The sequence below is a fragment of the Solea solea genome, chromosome 10, assembly GCF_958295425.1.
Source record: "Solea solea chromosome 10, fSolSol10.1, whole genome shotgun sequence".
In the NCBI taxonomy this organism is placed as follows: domain Eukaryota; kingdom Metazoa; phylum Chordata; class Actinopteri; order Pleuronectiformes; family Soleidae; genus Solea; species Solea solea.
Window position 1 is genome coordinate 26,445,719 of NC_081143.1, and position 23,766 is coordinate 26,469,484.

Genomic DNA, 23,766 nt, shown 5'->3' on the forward strand with positions numbered 1-23,766 from the left:
TGACGTAAATCGCCCCCACTCCCCCTTCTTCTTCTTCTGTTTGGGTTACTCACGCTTGGCAATCAGCTTACTGCCACTAACTGGTCTGGAGCGCGAAGCAGGATATTTGGCAGGACACAAAACAAACGAAACGGGGTGGCAATCGCTAGATACAACACAGTACGATATTTTGACGATATTTAAGCCACGATACGAGTATTTGTGAAATGTATACCCAAGCAACAGCTCAAGTGAGAGTGACCACTTGGCACCATCTAGTGGACTGAAACGTGAATAGATTTGTTTTTATGCTACTGTACAAAAAGTACATTGTCAATTTGTAACATCAGTTAAAACAATTATACGCTTAGAAAAAAATCGAATCAAATCTATATATATTATTATTGCTTGTTATTTTTGCAGTAGCAGAATTGCTAACATTTCGATCCACACTCCATAACAGATGGTGGCGGTAATGCACCATAATCGTTGCTCGCCAACCGCCACTCCAGTCCAGTAGGCGGCGGTAATGCGCTGTGAACCGTCACATTAAGCTAACAACAGAAGAAGAATCCACCCGGCTCAAAACTACATGCTAGCTGTGTTGTTGTTGACGTTTCCGAACTGGACATAAAATGACTGTTTTGCCAAGAAACGTCATCATTTATCTTAATTATTAAATATCCGGTGACGCCACTGAGTAAGTGTGTTGACATTTTTACAAAGAGCTTCACGGCTTAAAAGGGAAAAGGCACGAACAGAAGTTATCAGTTAACTGTAGCCCACATGCTAACGCTAGCTGCCGCGCTGCTGGAGTGTTGTTGTTGTTGATGATGATGATGATGATGATGATGATAATAAAAAAGTGTGTTTTCCTGCTTGTGTCAGACTCGGAGGATGAAGGTGAAGATCCGACAATGGAACGGCGTGGCCTCGTGGCTGTGGGTGGCCAATGATGAGAACTGTGGCATCTGCAGGATGCCCTTCAACGGCTGCTGCCCAGACTGTGAGTGACCAAAAGACCAAACCTCAACATCATCATCATCATCATCATCATCATTATTTCACTGGTCTGGATTCACATTCTTTGAAGTAAAGTAGTGTCCAGAAGCAGAGGCGTTTCAAAGGAGTTTAGGGACCCAGATAAAAGGGTGTCCTGGGGGGGGGGGGGCTACATCAAACTAGACCAAATACCAAAGTTTAACCCTCTTAGGACTATCATGATAATCAGACTGCCTGGGTTTATTTTGTGTGATGTGTGGCCGTAGAATGTGGCCGTAGAATTGTCAAAAAATGTGGCAATGTGCGTCTGCCCCCTTTTTCCAAGATAACTTTCACTTTCGAAATCTGGCAGTTATTTAACCGTTTAGGAATTACGGTACCAAGAAGTGAAAGGCAGGGTCACCGCACCCTGGACAGATCGCCAGTCCATAGTTTTTGAATTTTCTAGATATCACAAACCGTGTAGGAGTTACGGTAATGAGAAGTATCTCGTTAAGGTACAATTAAGGTATGGCTGTCGCAAACTATTATTTTTCAACCAATGAATCTAATGATTATTATAACAGTCATTCAACTTATCTAACAACACATTTTATTAATACAACTAGTACACAACTAGTATACTAGTATACAACACTGGCTTTGACCCAAGATCCCAAGGATAATCACTTTTCCAGTAAAAGTGGACGCCATGGACAAGTTGTCCTTGGGCCGTGTCAACACATTAAGTCCTTTAATTTGAGGTCCTAGAAATCCCTAATTTGCGCACAAAGCTTCTGTTTCAACACGTGAAACATGCTCTGGCTCGTTTGTTACTTTGTAGAAACATGACGACACAAAATCTCGTCTTCAGTGAAGCAAAGTCCTTGCCTAGAGATGCAGTATTGACAGAGATTCACACAAAATTTGTAGAATATCATACAATTCTTTTGTCGTTATCTCTTGTGAGTGAGTAAACTGAAAACTGGCTCTAAAGTGCTTTGATTTGCTTTTGCAGGTAAAGTGCCCGGAGACGACTGCCCGCTGGTCTGGGGTCAGTGCTCTCATTGTTTCCACATGCACTGCATCCTGAAATGGCTGAACTCGCAGCAGGTCCAGCAGCAGTGCCCCATGTGCCGTCAGGAGTGGAAGTTCAAAGAGTGAAGCCACAGCGCTGGAGGTGGAGGAGGAGGAGGTGCTGTTCACCTGCAGAGTCTCTCAGAAGCCTCATGTTTGCTTTATGTTTCACCTGTAAATACTGTGTTTTTTTTAAAAAATAACGTGAATCATATTTTGTATTAATAATAAAAACAACGTACATCACATGTACTGTATCTGTTGTTTTTGCGTGATGAGTGTGAGAGACTGAGAGACAGTGTTGTGTTGCTGTGAATTTGACCTGAATTCAAATGTTAAGCAGACTCATCCTGACTTTAATCCTTTGAACGAGATTAGCTCGATTATTTAGTGTTTCCAGTGATGACACTGGATAAATGGGTCATTTATGTCAGGTTTTTGCACCTTTAGCTCCAGCTCCCTGTGGCCCTCGAGGATAAAGTGGTAGATAATGAATGAGTGAATAAATGAGAGTTTAGATTCACCTTCAGCATGAACACAGATTTGTTTCCGTGTCAAACTGTGACAGGGAAATAAAATGCTAGATTGTCAAGATAGAAAAAGTTTATTTTGAAAAACCCATGTATAAAAAATAATAATCAACAAAGATAGAAAAAAACAATCACTTCTGCTAAACCGTAAGCAAATGTGTCACAACAACATTTCTAATCTTATCGTACAGAGGAGTGCATTCTGTCAGAGAGGTCCTAACGAGCTGAGCAACAGCGACGGGTTCAGGTTTCGCAACATCTGAACCCTCTTGGTTTGAGCCAACATGCCTACAGAAAATCAACAACTCAAATGATGCAAATATCAAATGCTCTTACTGTACAGAGCAAATCTGTATGGCCACGGATCAGAGGGAAACCCCTGCCTGCTTCAAAGTTCAATCCACACATGGGGAGGCAGCCTGTTGCCTCCGTCCACCCCTTCCTCCACCAACACACGACGACTCCTCCACCTCCCGATCTGAGGCGGAGGCTCTCTGAATCACCACAGCTCCACTGACGGAGCCTTTTCTGTCCACGGCTGCAGAGCGGTGGGACGACTGGGGGTCTGTGACTTTTTAAAGCCAGCTGTGATCAGTCGTTGACCACCAGCCCAAAGAGTTCCAGTAGCTCCCTGTTGTCCGGGTCAATGAGGTCAGCCGGCCTCTCCCCGCAGTCGTTCTCCAGCTCCTGGTCAGCACCCAGCGCGAGAAGGTAACTGAGAGAAAACAGAATTACAAAAAAAAAGGGTGTCAAATCTCGCTGATCTGCCAGTTTTGACAAACTCAGTGTGAGTTTCTGCCATAGTTCTGTGTCAGGAAGGTCAACGAGGCGCAAAGAACGCAGCAGCTCCTGCAGCTTCTCTTACCGCTGTGGCATAAGAGCTGAGCAGCCAGTGTGTGTGTGTGCTGGCATGCTTCGCTGGGTTTGTGGAGAAGTGAGTGACATCAGCAGCTGCACTTTTGTTTCCTCATGCATTCACTTGGCCATTTGTTTTGATTTTCCAGAAAATCTAACAAAGCGTCTGCATCATTTTTGAACCAGCCACGAGGATTTTCACCCAAAAAACTGCCAATCACTGCGATATTTTCTCTTTTTCAGGACCATTCTTTGTAAACCCTGGGGTTGATTGTGTGGAAATCCCAGTAAATAAGCAGAGTCTGAAATACTCTGACCAACAAACATGCCAAAGTTCAAAGAGCAAGCCTTACTTGTTCTGATATGACCAGAATCTTTGGGTCACTCCAGATTACATGCTTAGTTTTGCTCTTCTGACTTCTACTCTACGCCGACGATTCACTTATTTACGTTAAATTGTCCCAAATTTGTCACTAAAGGCAGCAAACAGTTTGACACAGACACTAACTCAGTCTCTGAGGCCTGAATGCTCACCGGGCGATGTGTGGGAAGCCGTCACTACAGGCCATGTGCAGCGGGGTCCACCCGTCCTCGTCTCTCTGGTGGATATCTGCTCCGTACTGGACCAGCAGCTTCACACACTCCAGGTTCCCAGACAGGACGGCCTCGTGAATGGCAGCCATGCCTGCGGCACAGGACAATGTTTGTTATTGGTGGAAAATTGAGTACGTTTGCGTGAGCGTTTCACGGCACTGGTTTCTTGGACTCACCCGAGAGGTAGATGGTGTCCAGGTTGACTCTCCTGGCTCGGATGAAGCGTCCGATCCTCTCCAGCTCGCCTTCCCGCACGTAGTCCTGGAAGAGGATGTCGTTAGGGAAGTGAACACTGCGTATGTGCTTCAGAGGAGCAGAGCTCTTGCAGCTCACTGAGACTCTGGGGTCCTTGGTGTAATCTGCGACTCCCACAGGTTTGGACACGGGGCACTGGTAGAACTTCATCATAGCCGGAGCCAAACTTCCCGTTGCTCTTGCAAAAAGAAAAGGGTGAGGTTATTCCAGCAAAGAAAAAAAAAGCTCAACAAGCTCAGTTGTAGATCTGCAGAAAAGATGAGTGGATGTCTCTCTTGCTGTTTGGTCTGAGGGACGAGCCTCTCTGTGGGTCTCTTTATACTCTCAGTTGAACTATTTTAAGACACTTGGCTCCAGTGGCGAGATTTGGAAGATGAGCAGTCGACTGCTCAGGGCACAAACCTGTGACACAGCTCACGTCTTAAAGATATGACGGCCTGTAACCTCTGCCGGTGTTGTCACCTCCGTGTATACCGAGATGCTGCTGCTCACGTACGAGTCATCGGAGACACGGTGTTAGTTACAGTGGTGGTGGTGGTCGTGGTTCTCGTAAACAACAGGCAGTGATGAAAGTGCTTTTACTGCGGGAGTGGACATGAACTTTCACATGTAGGTCATTGACATGAGCAGTAAAAACAGGCTGATGTCACTTTAATCATGTACTAACTTGGGCCATGTGAGACACAGGAAATGTCTTGATGGTTTGTGTCATCCTTTACGAGGACTATTGTGTTGCTGGGAAAGTTTTTGGCTCTGCTTTTCTAAATTAGATCATTTCTCTTGGGAATTTTTTTTTTTTTATTAGGAACATTAATAGGTTTTTACCCCCCCCCATATTTTTGTTTTTTTTTTGTCTGAATGTATTTTTTAAGCTCTGCTTTTACAAATTAATAAAACGGAGGAGTATTAGTGTCACATGTAAAAAAAACATTTTAAAAAGCATAAATATTCATAATATAGCATAATATTAAAGAGAAAAAAAAAATCATTTACATGTGGCCCATAAACTTTGTTGGTCCATTTTTCAGAATGAATAACTTTTGTCCCCCCATTTCTTTTACTGAAATGACCTCTAATTCAGAAAAACTGGGTTTAAAAAGAATCCCCAGGAATATTAACAGCATTTTTTCCTGTGAATTTGATAATTTTCCCCTGAATTTTTTTTCCAGATTTCTCTGACAAAAAAAAAAAAAAAAAAAAAAATTTATGGCTGTGGGGAAGTTTCTCATGTACCAATTCATCTACCTTCAGTTGCACGACTAGAAAAAGATGAAGCCATGTACGAGGTTCACCATCGTCTAACGGCATTTGCAAACACATTAACATGGTCCAGTTAATACTTACTGTACAACACAAACAAATGCAAATGAAGACAAAACTTGTTTTAATGTTTTGTTTATTGGCCACCATTTCACGTTTACCACATTTGGATATGATGGAATGCTTCATTAATTTCACGCCCCCCCCCTCCCCGACAGCTGTACAGCTGTCAAACCCATCACCTTGTTCCACTCAAGCTGCTCCTCAATGCCCCCCCCACACACACACACGCACGCATTCGTCTCGTCCCAGTTTCGCACCATTCGCTCACGCAGACACACACGGCGACATCGAGGGTGTTCGGTGGAGCCACGGGAGATGGTGGAGGTGCAAGTATGGGTGAGAGGTGGGGCTGTGCAACTGTTCCCTCCCCCGCCTCACGATCGACAGACGCGTCTCAGACCAACCCGACACAGAACCAATCTCTTTTCTGCTTAAGTAACCACGATGAATCTCTGACTAGGCATGAATGCAGTGCCACCTCAGAGCTGGTCTGAAAAACCAACCCCCCCCCCCAGGTCTGAGGGAGTGTCCAAGGGCCAACTCTGCCCCAACAGGGCCCCCCCCACACAAGGTACATCAATAAAAAAATGACAAGTCCTAAATTAAAAATAAACAAAAACAAACCTCATTGAGAAAGCAATTAAATAAAAAAGGATTTCCCCCCCAAAATAGTCAGTAGCCAAGTGGAAATGAAGAGAGCGCGAAAACAGGACGTAGATTTGGGAATCAGGGGAAATAAAACAAAAAAAAAAAAAAAAAAAAAAACACTTCCCCTTCACCTGCCATAAGAAAGAAGATTATTGGTCTCAGCGACAAACGTGGGGCCTCGTGTTCCACACTGAACAAACTCTGGGCTGGTTTTTTTAGTGACGACGCAACAAAATAAAACGCACACAAAAAAGCCTCTTTTGTCCCCTGAGAGTTCAGTTCTTACCAAAACCACCACACACAAGACTCTGGTCCTCCGTTTTCCTATCAGAGGGAAAGAAACACTGTGCCCCCCCCCCCCCCCACATGCATACACTTATCTACAGATACGACTACTTTTATCTCAGACCCACACTGAACAATGGTGACATGATTTTTGTTGTTTTTAGGAAAGGGGAGAAAATTTATCAAGGAAAACGTTTTGAAAACTCTTTCATTGCCTGTTTTTTTCTTCTTTTTTTCTAAACATTGAAGGCAAACAGCCGACTTCATAGAGAAGGCTTTGGAGTCTCTCATAAAGGTGGTGGTGGTGTGCTGTTCCACAGAGTCCTCTCTGAGTGACTGAGAGGCAGTTAAAGGGGAAGTATTAATGTTCACAGGACAGGGAAGGTCCACAAGGAAGTGAAGGTAGTGATGGTGACTAGTTTGAAGGGTTGGGGGGCGGGACTCGACTCCTCTCTCCCTCTCTCCTCTGGCAGCTCCTACAACTCATCGTGTCCGTCGTCGTCGCCTCCGTCCTCGCCATCGGACTCCTCGTCCTGTCCATCTAGATCAAAGTCCTGGAGGGCAGAGGGGAGAAGGTCAGGTCAGGTCATTAAAACCACCAGTTTAACTCCGTTAGTGCAGCAGCAGCGTGTTTGACACCGAGTTGCCTTTTCAGTGTCTCAACTTTTTCCTTTTAAGACATTAATTTCCAAACAAGGCAGATTTGATGAAGCCAGGTGTTTTGATATTTACTCACAAGACGCTGGTAACTCCCTGAACTTCCCACAATATAACAATGGATAAATATAGTAAATGATATAGAGGGGATGACTTTCTCTCTCCACCTACCCCCCCCCCGGCAGTATTTATCAAGTTATGGACTAATAACTTGGAAAATGATGTCCTCAAATGTCTTCAACTTATCCTTTTTAATGATTTCTTTTGTTATATGGAGCAAAGAAGCCAGAAAATAAATCACATTTAAGAAGCTAAAACAATCAATAATCTTGTTTTAATAATGGAAAAAACCCTCAGACCGATTAGCAAAATAGTTGACCATCCATTTAGCAATCGATTATTCGATTAACGGTTTCAGCTCTACTACTTTCACTTATCAACATTCAACTACTTGTTGAGTTTGTTCTTTCTTTCCATCCCTCACTCTCAAGTTCAGGTCAGGAATATTATTTAATTTACAGACGTGACAATAAATCGGACTGGAGCTCGTATTTTCTCCATCAAAAAATCAGAAAACCTCAAAAATGATAATGTTCTCAAATGTGTTTTGTCCAGTTTAAATGATTTCTTTGTTACATGAAGCAAAGAAACCAGAACACGTGAACACATACACACAGAATGTGTAAAATCAGCTCAGTCATGTATCAGCTGTATATAATACATGACATCGTGTCTCGTCTGTGGACAGGTGGACTGAGGACATGAATCAGACACAGGGAGACACTAATGGTGATTTCAGCCTCTCACGTGCTGCTTTTATCCAGAGGGCAGGTCTCCAGGCCAAGCCCGATAAACAACAGCCACAGCAGCTGCAGGAGGCATTAGTGGGCCGCAGTCTGTCTGCTCTGCTGTTATTAGACTTCTGGGAAGGTGGGCGTGTGTGAGCGTAAGTAGTGGTGGAAGAGGAAAATCCCCACAGCGTGCAACAGAGGTGAAGCATGGAAGAGAAACACATCCTCTCCATCTTTGATCAAGTCACACCAGCAGGGCTCCGGTTCCCGAACCGGCCAGCTCGTTCAAACCCGAAAACAAACTGGTACAGAACCTGAGTTGTTGGCTCTCAGCTGGAACCAAAAAAATAGCTCTTTCTCGGGTCATATTATGGGTTGCAAAGACAACAGGAAGTAGAGGAAGTACGCCCTATTTTGTTTCTGCGATGCAGGAAATGCAGATGGAATTGAGAAAAATCATTGTGTCATAGCCAACGTCAGGCATGAATCTTTGACCGATTATACAAATTGTCAGTTAGCCATATTTTGAAGAGATTAAAACCAAGCAATGTTTTAGTAGTGACTGAATTGACAATTCCCCCCCCCGCCCCCATGCTGTGGACTCTGGAGAAGTGATGAGATTGACCAGGGGTCATTGAATGCATCTCGTTGCTGCTCGTGTTCACATCTCAAATCCGAGTATTTGTGAGTCGATTATTTTCTTGATTATGGAGCAAAGAAACCGCAAACCTTTTACATTTAAGAAGCTGAACTTGCATAAAACTGTAACCGAATCGAATCTATGACCAAAATAGTTTTAATATTAATAGTCGATGTGGTATTATTTAAGTTTTTTACTCCTCAATACAAATGGATGAGAAAAATCTTAATAACTAAAATCACAACAACTTAAGTTACGTGAATTTGTAGTCCAAATTCTGAGGATCATATTTGCCTTAGAAATGCCATTCTTAATTACCGTTAGCATTTGTACGGGAATACGAAAAAGCCAAGTGGGTCAGTTCTAAGGTTACAAACCGTCATCCTCTGAGGACCTCGTCCCATAAATCTATTCTGGGCAGCTTCACAAATGTTGCCAAAATGTCCTTCCAGAAAGCACTAGAGTTTCAATGGGACACACGCTCTCTCCCAAGTACAGTACAGTGTAGAAAACTAATACTTTTAATGATGCACAAAGACTAGGTCGAGACCCAGACACGCAACGATTATTCAAATTACCGATTACTAAATTGAGCGACAACTATTTGAATGATCGATTAATCGGTTTCAATGTTGTTTTTTCCAAAGAAAAACAAGCTTTCGGATTTTCAGCTTCTTAAATGTGAATATGTTCTGGTTTCTTTGCTCCAAAATAACAAGGACATCATTAAAAACAAGATATTTAAGATAATCATGTCATCATTTGGAGGTTTGGGAAACGGCAATCGACATTTTAGGGACCAAACAAGTATTCGGTTGATCGAGAAATTGATCTACAGATAAATCCATTTAAAAAAGAATCGGTAGTTGCAACCCTATTATGTATGCATGTATGTTTTAAATAACATTCATAAGATGAAGTTTTAATCAATTTAACAGAAATATTAGGCATCTAAAATTATTACATGAAGTGACGTCTGAAATGTATATTGTGATTTGGGTCACGATAGTTTTTCACTTTAAAAAGACATAGAAGGTTTGTGAATCATCCAACATCCATGTCCACTTTGCAGAAGTATTTCTGGTTCTTCACCATAGTGTAACAAACAAATCTAATTCTAATTCTAATAAACATGATTATTCGGAGAAAATAACAGCCCTGCTACAGGATAAACCACATCGAGTAGAATCCAAAACTACGCTGTAAACAGAACGTCGAGATGATCTCACCTCTGGATCCAGATCTTCGTCCTCGTCTGCTGGAGGAGCGCCGCCGTCCTTGCCACCACTCTCCAGAAATCTGACGAAGTCGTCGAGCATTCTCTCGCCGTTGTAGTCAACAACCTGTGGATCAAACGCATGTATAGTTGTTAAATGGGTCAAAACTATTAGACTTGTGAGCCTTTTGACACCCGAGTGGTGTCATTTTAAAAGCAGCCAACAAACCTTGGCACACAGTCTTCAGAAATGGTGCCAATAAACTTTTGCAAGGGTGAGCAATGACACAGCAACAAGTTGGCGGAACGACTGCTAAAATAGGTTTGACAATAATATGAAAAGGACAATAACAGGATAAATGTAAAGCACACGGGTCAATTTTTAGCATCATAATCCACCCATGACCTGTGACCATCTCGGTCCCATCTTAGCCTTCCTCTACATGCCTCATCTAAGCAGGGTCATAGGCTAAACCTATGAGACAGCACTGGTATAAACCACACATTTAAAAGGTGGCAATGAACCGGAGGCTGGCACGAGATTATCAGGTGAATGAGCCGAGGTGTGGAGAGGCAGGTCCAGATCAGATACCCAGTGAGAACTCGTCGAGGAGGAATCCTTAAAGAACCCAACATCAGCATAATGCCGTAGAGACTTTTAAGGCCAGCAGGCTCAGGTGTCTGCACGTGGCTGCCTCCATCTCACCAAGGCATTAATGAAACTTTGGAAGCCTCTGGTTAGTGATTTTAGATCCAGATATTGATCCGGATTCACAACACACAACTGCCAAAACACATAATGCATGAGGATTAAGGATTTTTAGCCGAATCAAGCAGTGATCTGGAGAAACGTCTGGTGAGGACGCCGTTATGGCCGAATACAGAATCTCAGGAAAAAGGGAACCAATCTCAAAGTTTTTTCTTCTTCTCCTGGCGGCACTTAACAAGATAACAGAGAGGCGATGTCTTGCACCTTGGTTGAATTTGAGGACCTTCCAGGACCAATTCCCTAAAATTCAAGGACTGAATGTGCTGACACAGTTTACGATGTGGGCGGGCAACTAGTAAGAGCCGCTTCGTCCATGGCATCCACTTTTGCAGCTTTTATTGTCCCTAGGATCTTGGTTAAAGTCAGTCTTTTTAATTTTCTTTGGTGAGACACTCATTGTTCTGCACGGAATATCAACATCAAAAGGCAGAGAGTGAGAGACAGTGGACAGTGTCCACAACTCCACGTTTGTTCTGCGTAGGCCTAGTCTACGTACATCAGGCAATGCAGGGCATGAAACAGTAGGTGGCGTCGCAAGAAACAAGGGAGACATTTATCTAAATACCAACTTATCTTGTTTCTTGCACAAAACACTTTCAACAAGCCATGTCTATTTTGGGTGATTTTCAAGTCTGACATTAGCCAGGCTAAAGGATTTTGGGAATGAGGGAAGACCTGGAGAAAATGCTCATTGATGAGGCTCTCACCTTGCGTTCAGGTCCCGCGGGGAAGAATTTGAGAGTAGGAAAGCTCTGGACTTTGACTGCTTCGAGCTCATTGGCTGTGGAGTCCATCTTTGCCACAATGATGCTCTCATGGTCCTTGTACTTCTCTCCCAGCTTGTCCCAGATGGGAGTCAGCTGTTTGCAGTGTCCACACCAAGGTGCATCTAAACACATACAACAAAGAGGTCAGCGTTAGTTAACAAAATTGACACTAATGGCATCATCACTGAACACTCATCATCATCACCCAGTTTAACCCCAACCCACCAGAACTGAGTTGCTAAATTTCTGGCCATGTACCCTCATGTGGAGGATAAAGTGGTAGAGGACGGATGGACGTCTCACAATTTGGTACTCTCCACCCAGTTACGGTCAGAATGGTCTTGTCCAAGACCTTTGCTACACATGGTTAGCACCTGAAAGTTGACCAACTACTGCCACATGCAAAGCTAACACGGCAAATAATAAACTAAGAATGGTACAATACCAGTTTTTCCATGTGAAATACCAATATCACAAACTCTACTATCTGCTGATACCAGTCATTTTAGAGCTCTTAAAATGTGAAGCCGTTTACACATTTGCGCTCGCTATTTCAAAGACATAATTCCCCAACAAATATTTTTCATGCATAAGAAAGAAATAAACAGCCCACAACACAACTAGTTTAACTTGGTGGTTAAAAACTTTCAACTGCCAATGATTTCAAGGACCCGTGGGAACCCTGGATACCGATACCGGGTACTGGTATCGGTATCGACTCATACGTACAACAAACAGCCCCATTCTTAGTGAATGAGATGCATTTCAATTGATGTTTTTTTTGCAATTACCATGTCAGAAATCTATTTTGTTGTTCAGTCAGAGCAGCCTAAACATTTTTGAAGTGAGCCGTCCACATCCCCAGGTGCTGTAGAGCTGCACACAAGCCAAACACGGAGCATGTCACGTGCAGCTTTAGCCTCATAGCCTTTAAGGACCGACCTCGCCCTCAGCTGTCAGGGAATACGGGCTTTCCCATAAGCTGTGTTTATTTGCATGCGATGGGGAAAAAATAGCACAAATCTGGATGTGAACCATGACAAAAAAAAACCCCAACTATATTTAACTACATCTTTTCAGCATCAGTCTCTGGTAACAAATGACTTGCAGACCTTGAGGATGAATAGGTTCAAATGAAGCCTTGGCCTTGACCTCTTTTGGCATTTGAAAAAGGGCTTAGCGCGAGCAAAGTTAGGAAAGATTTGAGTTACAGACACTGCAGATCGAGTCTCTGCCAAACCTCTCACCTCGTAACACATGAACTCACACCCCACCCCCAAACACCCCAACCCCAAAAGACTGTTGACAAATGCATTCACTTTTCTTTTTTTTTTTTTAAAAAAAAAAGGGATAAAAAAGAAAATAAAGGGTAAATTGAATAAAATAAGAGTACTTACAGAATTCCACAAAGACATTCTTGGTGGGATTGAAAGCGACCTCTTCAAAGTTCTTGCTCACCAACACTTTAACTGGGTTTTTGTCCCAGTCTTCGGGGATATCCTCGCTCATGAGGTGAGGCTGTAGAAAAACATGGCATTATCACAGTTAGGAATTTAAACAACGTTATCTGTGGCTGTTCTGAAACATGCACTCGCCATTAGTCTGTGCTCGATATACAAGAAAAAGATCAAGTGCATAAATAAAAATATGGTAAAATGTTTCACACTCTTGATTTTAAATACACAGATCAAATAACAGATTTAACAACATGCTGATAAAACAGAATTTCCACATCTGCTGTTGCTGGGAAAAGTAGCTCAAATTCTCTGCTCCATTGTGTGAGACATTGTTGAACAGACAAACCAGCATCAGCAGACCTGAGGGTTCTCACAGGGCGATATGGTTTTCAAAAGAGCCCGAAATGTAAGAAACGTACAATATTATTAAAAACCATAAGGACCATTCATCCATCATTTCCCCCCGCTTTATCCTAGACAAACAACCATTCACTCTTACTCTCACACCTATGGTCAATTTAGAGTGTCCAATTCACCTAATACCTAAACGTCGCATGAGGACGCCGGAGAACCCGGAGAAAACCCACACACGGGGAGAGTTAGTTAAAAGTCTAGCAGTAGAATTCTGAACAAGCCAAAAAGTTCATCAGTTCACTTTGTTGGCAAGCCAGAAGAAAAACAGGCATTACAAACGGAATGCAGATATGCCAGTGTGTTGGGAGCGCTTGGGCAGAGAACTGATAAAAACAAAGGCAGTGCTGCAACCAGCCAACGGTTGTCATTAGTCATAATCTCGACGCATTTGCAAGTACCTGATAACACATTCCACTCGTTCCTGCCGCTCACTCACCTTGACCTTGCCATCAACAAAGCGAGTGCAGAAATCAGTGATGCTCTCTGCTGTGATGACTTCGCTCTCTGGCTTGTACTTGGTCATCTCGTCCTCGAGGGTGATGAGGCGGATGGCTGGGCAGTCGTCCTTCTTCAGGCCAAAGAACTCCAGGATGCGCTGGTTGTCTTCCACGTCGCTGTTGATGAAGATGAACAGGATCTGGAGGAGGAGATGAAAGCGGTCAATAAAGATACAGTTTGTGTAACATGCAGTGAACGTCAAAAATGTGCTTTAAAAAAAAGAACCTGGAATGCTCACTGAGACCGTTCACCTACCTTGCCTTTGAACCCTGCTGCGGCTTTCTTAAACTCGTCAATTTTCTCGTCGAAGTCTTCCCCAGACTTGGGCAGAAACATGAGGATGTGGGACTTGATGTCTCCTCCAAAGATTTTGGGGGCGGTCTGCAGAACACGAGATAAACGTGGATTATTATATATCGACTTCATTTAGTCCACACACAAACTAAGAAACCTAACATCAAAATCAACAACGCTCGTATGGGAACCACATATTTACCAGGTTTTTCTGTGGCTGATCATTTTTTAAACATAGATTATTTTGGCGAATAGAAATATAAAAATAAAATTTTCAAGACAGGATTAAATTTAGCGATTCAAATATTGTTGGGGTTGATCGGCAGCTGGCAACCATCTTATAAATGCATTACCAAGAGCCATTATTGCTTGTGGTGGTGATCAAAATTGTACAGAATCAAAAGTTTAAGACACCAGAGCATTTTTTTGTTTCCTTTTTGTACACAACACTAAATATATGAAAATAAATTTGAAAGAATGCTAGATGTGTATGTTTTAAACACTGTTCATGCAGTGGCACAGTTTATTGACCGTGAAGTCATTACCTGATCTGTGAACTCGGTGACCAGAGGAAGTTGGTTGGCTTTGACAAAAGCCTTGAGGTTTTCTGTGGTCAGCTTTCCATCAAAGGTGTTGCGCCCCTCATCGAACTGTAAAAAGGAAACAAGTGAACAATTTAGCTACAGGCCTTATTCCGACATTCAACAAAACAGATTTAGATTTAACAATCCCACCACTTTAACATCCTTTGGTAAAGCCCAGAGCCAGAGGGCCAGACTGGCTTTTTCTTTGTGTTAATAGCAGAGGTGAATTATTTTTTTTAAAACCACCACACAACAAGACACCTGACATTTGTCCAGCGGGCCTCCTGCCAGGCTCGTGGGCACTGATTGTCGAGGCTGGGAAACTTAAGCTCTAACCCCCACCATAGCAGTAAACAAGTGAAAGACCCCAGCTGTTGATTAAGACTGAGCCCCTAATGTGGGAGCATTTTGCTAAAGTGTAAACAATGAGTCCACATGTCAGCAGGATGTGGGCTAAAGTTACCGACGCGCTTCAGTTACCAATATAGATCACGGCCCATAAAGCGGCAGGTGGAACACGGAGCGTCGGTCAAACTTGTGCCAAAACTGAAAGATCATCCACAACCCCCACAGCCCACATGCAGAAACACTCTGAAGTGTCCATTTATGTTTATTGTTTTTAACTGAAATAACAGGGAAGATGTTGGGGGTTTTCTATGGGTTTTTTTTTTTAGAAATCAAGTCGGCCAACGTATATTTAGCAGATTTTCTTTTTTCCTCCATCTGATGAAATCTAACCGTTTGATGATGAATAATGCACAAAAAGTCACAATTCCACGAAGCAAAACTAATGGTCTCGCTCCATCTACATTTTATGTGGAAACTAAATAATACATGAAACAGTTTCATCAGAAAAACAGCAATGGATGAAAAAGGTTTTGGTGACTTGGTAACATTTATCAAGTTTCTAAGAACAAAAACATGTCGCAGAGTATTAAAAAAGACAAATATTTCTTTGGTTAATCAGCCCAAATGATCAACTGACCTACCTTTAGCTAAATGATGCACATAATGTAGCACCAGAACAAAAGGACATGTTAATCGTGACTTAAGTAAGGTTGTTGATGACTTCATTTCTCAGCCACTACTTCACTATATAAAATTATAGAAACTATTAAAATGTTCACATTTTTTGGAAATGTGCTAAAATGTAAGTAACTAATTGGAAAAAAAATCCCTATAAGAGACAACTCTCAGCTTATTTTGCACCATTCATTTTATCGTCAGCACTCGCTGCCATTATCGATAAATGTTTACTAATAAGGTCATTTTATAGCTGAAGTTTGCGCCGTACAACAACGCAAGTCGGTAGGACGATTATCGCCAAACAGAGGCCCTCATACGCTTAACACGTCGAGGTTGAGGCCCAAGGACAGGCACACGTATTAAACGTGAACAGATCCAGACAGGCCAAGATTAGTCACAGAGGAGAGACTGAGGTCGACAGCGTCGTGTTACCACAGTGTGGATCAAAAAACACTGCCGTCTCTACACTGTACATGCTTACACATGCAAGAATGAGTTACAAAAACTAGATAAGTCGACGGTGGGTCTAGAACTTGACTTAAAATAATGATATTTTAGAAATCTGTGCATGAAGAAACAAGCTCTGCAAGTGTACTTTGTCCAGAGGTTTAAATATAAACACAGCCGTCACTGTATTAAAACTGCTGTTCAGTAGAAGAACAAAACATCTAAAGATGTTACCGCGTGGACCAGCAGAGGGCGCTGTGAGCGCAGCCTCACCTTCACTCCACTCTGAATGAAGTGGACAATAAGTGGAAATAATTAAGAAATGTATTAGAAGTTGAAGTCACCTTCTTGAAGAGGACAACGCTGTCCGCGGACACCTCGTACTTTGAGAAGACGGCGTCGTCGGAGGTCATGCCAAAGATGATGTCGTCGGTGGAATCGGCTACTTCTACGAACGTCTTGGCATCGTCAGAAGAGGGGTCCTGCAAACGCAAAACAAGATTTTCATGGGATGAAGCTCTGTGCAAATACTTGTGATAATGCAAACAACTTTAATATCATTTAAACTGCAGTGTGGTTGCAGAGAATGAGTATTTATTTTTAAGATGAATAAGCATCACAGCTTAATGCTCGCAAACCATAAATTCATCGTTTTAGGGGTGCAACTACGATTTTCATAATCCAGCGGTTCCTAAAGACTGGGTCGGGATACACAAATGGGTCACAGGAGGTCTTTTTTTGCAAACCCTTTGTTCTGAATATGTTTTTAAATAAACGTCTCTTGGAGATAATTCATTTAAGAATTCAAAATTATAGTAGGTTTTACAGAAATAGTCCCTAAATTGTGTTCTCATTAAGGTTAAATTGTAATGTGGGTGACAATCATTTAAACATCACTTAAAAAGTGGGCCCCAACATAGAAAGTTTGGGATTAATCTGTCATTTATTTTCTTGAATGTTTAGTTTGCTCCATAAAATGTCAGAAATCGTCAACTAAAACCTAAAAATGATGATCTAAAATCTCTTGTTTTTCTGTTACTTTACAATGTTCTTTGTTCAGAACATTGAACGTATGAATGAGTGAGTGCTCCACTCAAAAAACACATTCTTCTGGAGTCTGATCTGCCGCTCTACGCATGTGAACTGGACCAAATTCACCTTTGCCGTACCTGGTCTGCAGCATGCATCGTTGTCGCATACAGTCCAAACAGATGTCAAAAAATTTGAGGTTTCCAATCAGACGTCTGAGTCGCACATTTGCATCACGCTGACCATAGCAGGGCCTCTGCTGACTTGTGGACGCAGAAACCACAAACTGGCCTTAACAAGGTATTACATCAAGTGTCCAAGAACGAGGTCAAAAAACACAATACGACAAAAAAAAAAAAGAAAAAGAATGAGCTCCGACATAAATCTGGACTTGTTATAAAAAAGGTCAAAATGTTGACGCGTCACTCGTACCTTGAAGAACCCGATGACGACCACTTCTTTTTCGAGCAGAGCCTCGGCCTCAGCGACATCAGACAAGGTGGTGAAGGGTGGGCCGGTGCGTTTCTTCAGCCAGCTGACGATCTCTGAGGCCGTCCTGCCACCTGTAACACAACACAACTCCTGTGTCAAGAAGACAAACACTATGACCTGTGATGGAAGGATTGGAAACAGCAAATAGTGAGACTGGGACAGAGATACAGAAGACAATGACAGACTCACTTGAATATTTGTGGTCTGGGCGATGTGGCCAAAAATGTTTTACATGAGTCAATATCACGATTAAATGTCAGATAGTAAAAGACTGAGTTTAAGTGGAGAAAACCAGTTTTAACACTTGTCAACCTGAGAAACATTTATAGCAATAATGTGTCTGAGTGTTTGCACAGTGCGGTCATCATAGATATTTGTTTGATTAATGGAGTTCTTGTTTAGTCCATAAAGCGTCGGCAAATTTGATCAATCAAATCTGAGAAGATCTTGATTGGCGTGTCGCAACCTTTGAAATTACAATGTTTCCAAAAGTCTTGTTTTGTTTATGAGTCAAAACTAATTCCAGTTTTGGCAATTTCTTTGTCACTTGAAGCAAAGGAAACAGAGCATATTCACATTTAAGAAGCTGAAAATAGTTTGTTTAAATTAAAAAAACTGATAAATAAATTCTCAAAATAGTTGCTTATTAATTAAGTAGTTTATTAAGAGTCGATAAACTGATTAGTTGCTGGGGCCCTACTTATTGACAGGCTGTTTTAATAAAATTTTTGGCTGTATCCTCCAGGCCTTCTGCCTCTTCCTAAAACCTCTGGCCTTTAACGTACATGATTTCACACTTAAATAATTATTTTATTAAAAATTGAAGCACCATATTGTATAAAAGGAATCCCCTCACCAGCTCTCTGACACTGCAAAAACAAGTCACCCTGAACTTGGTCTGCTGCAATTAAGCAACTTACTGATGCAACATACAGGCAATTCCCCCCCCCCCCACCCACCCAACCCACCCCCAAAAAAACACACGGTAATGAAGTGACACAGCATGGAGTCTTGGTGCGGTGAGTGGGAGACGGGTGAATGGTGTGTTTATTTCCACACTAAAAAGCACCCACAGTCAGACGTGTAACCTCCCCTCCCTTCTTTAACTCAGCCAGGCCCAGACGAGCAGAGGAAAAGGCGACGTGAGGAGCTGCACATCTCTCCACTCTGCTGACGGGCCAAACTTGTGAGGGAGGGAGAGCAGCATGAGAGAAACATGCAGACAAGGAACCGCCCACATTTGGTCTCAGTCGTGTTGCCAACAGCTGATTGGCTGACTGAACATTTCTGCAGCCCTGTAGATCGTATTACGTTAGAGAAAGCCTATGGCCATCTGATAGGACAATTAAAAAAAAAATCCACTTTAAGGCAATAACATATTAAGTACTACAGCAAAACAATAAAAGTTAAGTATATTCAAATTCAATTCAAATGTGATTGACTTTTTTGTTCACTTGGCTAAAAAATTAATTGAAATACAAAATTATTTAGATTTTTTCTTTTTTTAAACCCAGAAAGTTATGATAAGAACATTATAAGTGACACAATATACTGACAATGTGACAAAACTAAAAAGGGCCGTAGACACAAAAACAGCTTCAGTGCTTTTTTTTCAAATGAGCTGCCCCATGGAAACATTTTTAGAGCACTGAAACACTTTTTTTGTTTTAAAAACAGGTCCCAGAGTGGGAAAATCTCAAAAACGCTGTGGATACAACACTACTGTTTGTTTTGTCATTTTTTCTTTATGCTGTTATTAATTAATCCCTCTCGTCGCCCTGACTTGGTTTATTCTGTCTCTGTGATTGTAATGTATACTTATTCAAAAAAGAGCTTTATTTTTAAAAGTTTGCACACGCGTCCATTTTTTTTGGTGCATTTCTGTAGCAGAGTTACAGCAGCACTGTGTACAGGTCTGGTATATATGCATACTATTAGAGTCATGGGGGGGAGGGGGACATTTCCTGAAACAATGCTTTTTTTCTTCTTTTTTTTTTTGATCTTTAAAAGATCGTAAAAGGTAAATTTCTGTTTGTGTGTGGATAAGGCCTAAACTTATCACCTACGTCAACATGAACCCATCAATGCTACCCTCTAAATCACACATGTCCAAAGTCAAGCCCAATCACGGCCCTCGGTAACCCACAGCTTCAGTTTTATAATGTATTATTTATAGCCCAGGGAGACAAAAACAAAATCGGCCTCAAATCACGTGTCACCCCGATTAGCTCAGCTGGTAAGGAGTTGCACTTTGAAACCAGAGACCCAGGTTAGAAAAACCCACCTGTGCCAGACAGATGCATACATTCACCTCCTGTTATATTATGTTATTTGACTGCGGGTGTGAAAGAACATTTCATTTTCTCACTCCTGCATGGCTTACATTTGGTTACATTGCCATCTCAAAATGATTTTTATGACAATGAAAATTTAATTATTATAAAACAGTGCATTTGTATGTAACTTATACTGTTTAAAAAAAAAAGAGACCATTTGACCATGGAAATCTTTGGTTTGCTAGTAGAGGATAAAGGCATTGGTGCTCACCGGCATAATCTTTGGGCTTTCCATCCTTGAAGAACTTGATGGTGGGGTATCCCTGCACACCAAACTTTTCTGCGAGTTTGCCCTCTTCTGTGGCGTCCACTTTAGCCAGGCGAATCAGCGAGCCATCGGACTTCAGCATGCCGGCTGCCTTGGCATACTCTGGGGCCAGGGCCTTGCAGTGGCCGCACCATGGGGCATCTGCAGGGCAAACACAGAGGTTTACATCAGTGATGTGAAGTGTTGTGGATTTCAGATGATATTGATTATCAGAAAACAAAATGTGCACAGAAGAAAAATATAAAGAACTTTTGACGGGTTTTTTTTAACTTGTGGCCCTATTTGATTTTTGTTCCCAACAAACAAAAAGAGGGAGGAGGAATTAGTGCTCTGCTAGGAGATTGCTACCAATACTAGTCCAATATGGATTTTATTTCTTCATGTTTTTAACTAGTAGACTGTTAACAAAACATGTGCTGATGCACGTAGATTACAGAAATAAACAGCCCACATGTGAAATGCAGTTTTTTCATTGAATTCAATCAAAAATCACATTTATAGTCATTTTGACCAGTATCTCATTTATTTATTTATCATCAGCTTGTCCACAGATTTGCTATTTGAAAGCTCATTTTATTTCCAATTGGAATTTTTCACAGACAGATGTAAGAAAGAGGATTTATGAGAAATGCATGATCATATTAGCTCATCCCCAGCACTGCACCTTTAAATGCTCTTTTGGCAAATACCCAAATTCATTTATATTGAAATGGCAGTCACTTCTACTCCCAAGTTCATGCGTATTTCAGGCCTGCAAACAACATTCATAATATGTCGCTTATTTTCTTTGTGTTTTGTAGTTTGGGTCGAGAAAATGTCAAAATATTGGTTCATAAAGTCATGTTTTGTCTACAACACACAGTTTTAATGAGTCATTTGTTATATGGAGGCAAAGAAAACAAAAATAATCACATGTAAGGAGCTAAATAAAAACTTTAAAAAAAGTATTGATTATCAAAATAGTTGAAGAGGTCATAATCTTGATATCTAGACTTGCTGAAGCTACTTTATTGTTTATTCTATGTGCTAGTTAGTTGCCCAATTGCAAAAACGCTGGAAGAAACTTCCATAAAACTCAAAAACTATGAGTCACCTGATCATAAATGACACGTCAAGCAAAGTGACCTTCTGAATTGCCTCACCTTCAATGATAGACACGTCGAATTATAAAAGGGGAAGTAAAAAAAACTTCCTTGTTCTTGGCCGAGTCAATGAAAAGCGCACAGATCAACTTCTGTGAATGTACACGTCAACCTAGCTCCACATCCACACAGAGATCCCGCCCCGCTGAGGGGGGGTGCGCGGGGCAAACAACTGGCCTTAACCCCTCCCTTCATCCATGCGGATCTTATAGGGAGAGTCTGTCCCACGACGACCTATGACTGGTTTAAAACATCGGTCACACACACTGAAATAATGTGACACAAATGTGAATATTAAGACGTCCGTGTAATACATAAAAACACAATAATGCTGCTGCTGAGTGTCGTGTGTAAAAACGAAGAATAACTGCATCGTGAAACTGAAAGTTATACTAGGAAACCACAGGCGGCTAATAGAAACGTTACAAATGTGTCCGATTTCGCAACTGTTTTTTAAGAATCAAAGCTGATTTACAAAGCTCTACTTCAAACAAAAAGTGCTAACACACAAAAGTGCCATGTATCGTTCCAATTACTGCGATATTCCGTCGTCAGACTTGACAGAAATTCCATTATTCATATTATTATCATTAGTGAAACTTTTAAATGTATTTAACAGTTTGAAATTCCATATAAATGCATTAATTCCCTTTATATTCACATTATTATGACAGTTGAGTCGTTTTTTCTAATATATGACGGTTGACATTTACGTTATTCTATATATTCACGCACAAAAACAACGCACCGGTTATACACATATATAATTTCAACAAAAAAAAGCAAGTATACTACACTTTTACACTAACGCTGGATAGAGCTAAGACGTCATCGAAAGAATGAGTGACGTTAGCACTAGAAAACAAGCAAGAGGGTTAGCATGCTGTGCTAACCTTACCGTTAAATTCATTGTAAAAGGATATTAGTGAGTGCTACGGCAAGCTAATTTCACGAAGACTACAGGAAAAAAAAATAAGACACTGAAAAGTTTGTGCGAGAAATTAGGTGGAGTGGAAACACACCCACGGCATCTGTGGGCTTAGCTGCTGGTGATAATGCGAATGCAACTTGCCACAAGTGTCAGAAGTTTAATGCTAACACCCGAAGCTAGCACGTTAGCCGAGTCCGCTACACGGGGTACATATGTCGGCTTTAGCCGGCGTGTGAGACTCGGCAGCGGGCGTTACTCACAGAATTCAACCAGGAGGTGTTTGTGAGCCCCGATAGCCTCGTCGAAGTTCTCCGACTTCAGCACCAGGACATCTTCTTCCTCGGCGATCTCAGCGCTGCTGCTGGCCACAGCCAGAGTACAGACGAGCAGAAACTTCAACATGGTGGCTGTGGAGAGTTTGTCTTCTTTATCTTCTTCTTCCTGACACCGGGGCGAGAAGAGGAGGGGGCTGCGTGCGCGGGTGGTTTTCGTGCAAGAAACGGGTCTCAGTTCGACGGTGTGTCGTCTGCGATGTCTCTCACGGTCGGGAGAGTAGCTGGTGATATTTGTGTCTACCGCTACTAACGTGGCACCGCACGCAGAAACCGGAGGGTTCGTCGGTGGTGCGCATGCGCATTTATGAGGCCGTAAGCAGTTCGTGTTGAAATGTGACTGGACCGTGGAGGAGAGCACCTGGAAGTGAATGACGAGGAGCGGATCTGCCGCTCACATCAAAGACACCGACAGTGGGCGGAAAAAATAAAAGGAGAATGTGGTAACTTTAATCCACATATGTATTACAAAAATACAACAAATAATAATAATAATGTAATGACGCAAAACAAAAACGTAAATATCAGTGGGGGGGGGAATAAATATATATAACCTATATATAACCTATATATAAATATATATATGTAAACATATACATATATGTATACATATACATATGTATACATATGTGTATATATATGTATATGTATACATATGTATATAAACGAAGAACAAACATTGGTGTAATATGGAGATGGTGCAATATGTCAAAAGAAAATTCAAAAACTATGGGCTGGCGATCTGTCCAGCGTGTGACACAGCAGCCCCACATGACCCTCATGTGGAGGATAAAGCAGTAGAAGATCGATGGATGGATACCTGCCATTGATTACGGTAGCCCTCAGGACGTGTGTGTGTGTAGATAAGAATAAAACTGTTAAAGGAGGTGAAATGATTGAATAAAGAAACATTAAAGACTTGAAAAATATAAAAGTAGGGTTAGGGTATAAATAAATCATGAATACAACTTAAAACAAAAAACAAAACAATCACAAATGGGGGGAAAATAAACAAACATGCAGTATGGAGATGCTGCTCACAACTAATTACATGGGTAACATTGTGTGACACTGTTTCATATGGAAACTGGTTCACGCAGGAAGGTGGAGACACCGGAGCAGCTTAATTTCAGTTGTACTTCCAGTATT

At 41.7% G+C, this 23,766-nt stretch overlaps 3 protein-coding genes across 4 annotated transcripts; 1 reads left to right on the forward strand and 2 right to left on the reverse strand.

Annotated features, from left to right (window-relative positions):
• Nucleotides 1–519: 519 nt before the first annotated feature.
• Nucleotides 520–2,294, forward strand: anapc11 (APC11 anaphase promoting complex subunit 11 homolog (yeast)). 2 transcript variants are annotated; one of them, XM_058641406.1, is made up of 3 exons: nucleotides 520–679; nucleotides 876–985; nucleotides 1,979–2,294. In XM_058641406.1, exons 2-3 carry the CDS (start codon nucleotides 877–879, stop codon nucleotides 2,122–2,124), a joined length of 255 nt encoding a protein of 84 aa, XP_058497389.1. In that variant the 5' UTR covers nucleotides 520–679; nucleotide 876; the 3' UTR covers nucleotides 2,125–2,294. The 2 variants fall into 2 exon arrangements, with proteins under 2 accessions (XP_058497389.1, XP_058497388.1); XM_058641405.1 differs by having other exon boundaries at nucleotides 529–679; nucleotides 868–985.
• Nucleotides 2,295–2,622: 328 nt separating this feature from the next.
• Nucleotides 2,623–4,681, reverse strand: ppp1r27b (protein phosphatase 1, regulatory subunit 27b). The gene is made up of 3 exons (XM_058640942.1): nucleotides 4,193–4,681; nucleotides 3,957–4,107; nucleotides 2,623–3,282 (listed from the first exon to the last, which is right to left on the reverse strand). The coding sequence occupies exons 1-3, from the start codon at nucleotides 4,422–4,424 to the stop codon at nucleotides 3,159–3,161; spliced, it is 507 nt and encodes a 168-aa protein (XP_058496925.1). The 5' UTR covers nucleotides 4,425–4,681; the 3' UTR covers nucleotides 2,623–3,158.
• A 969-nt stretch (nucleotides 4,682–5,650) lies between these two features.
• On the reverse strand, nucleotides 5,651–22,913 carry p4hb (prolyl 4-hydroxylase, beta polypeptide). Its single transcript, XM_058640862.1, has 11 exons — nucleotides 22,546–22,913; nucleotides 20,156–20,353; nucleotides 17,549–17,679; nucleotides 16,432–16,569; nucleotides 14,576–14,680; nucleotides 13,992–14,117; nucleotides 13,675–13,875; nucleotides 12,765–12,885; nucleotides 11,308–11,489; nucleotides 9,845–9,958; nucleotides 5,651–7,081 (listed from the first exon to the last, which is right to left on the reverse strand). Exons 1-11 carry the CDS (start codon nucleotides 22,685–22,687, stop codon nucleotides 7,004–7,006), a joined length of 1,536 nt encoding a protein of 511 aa, XP_058496845.1. The 5' UTR covers nucleotides 22,688–22,913; the 3' UTR covers nucleotides 5,651–7,003.
• Between the last annotated feature and the right edge of the window lie 853 nt (nucleotides 22,914–23,766).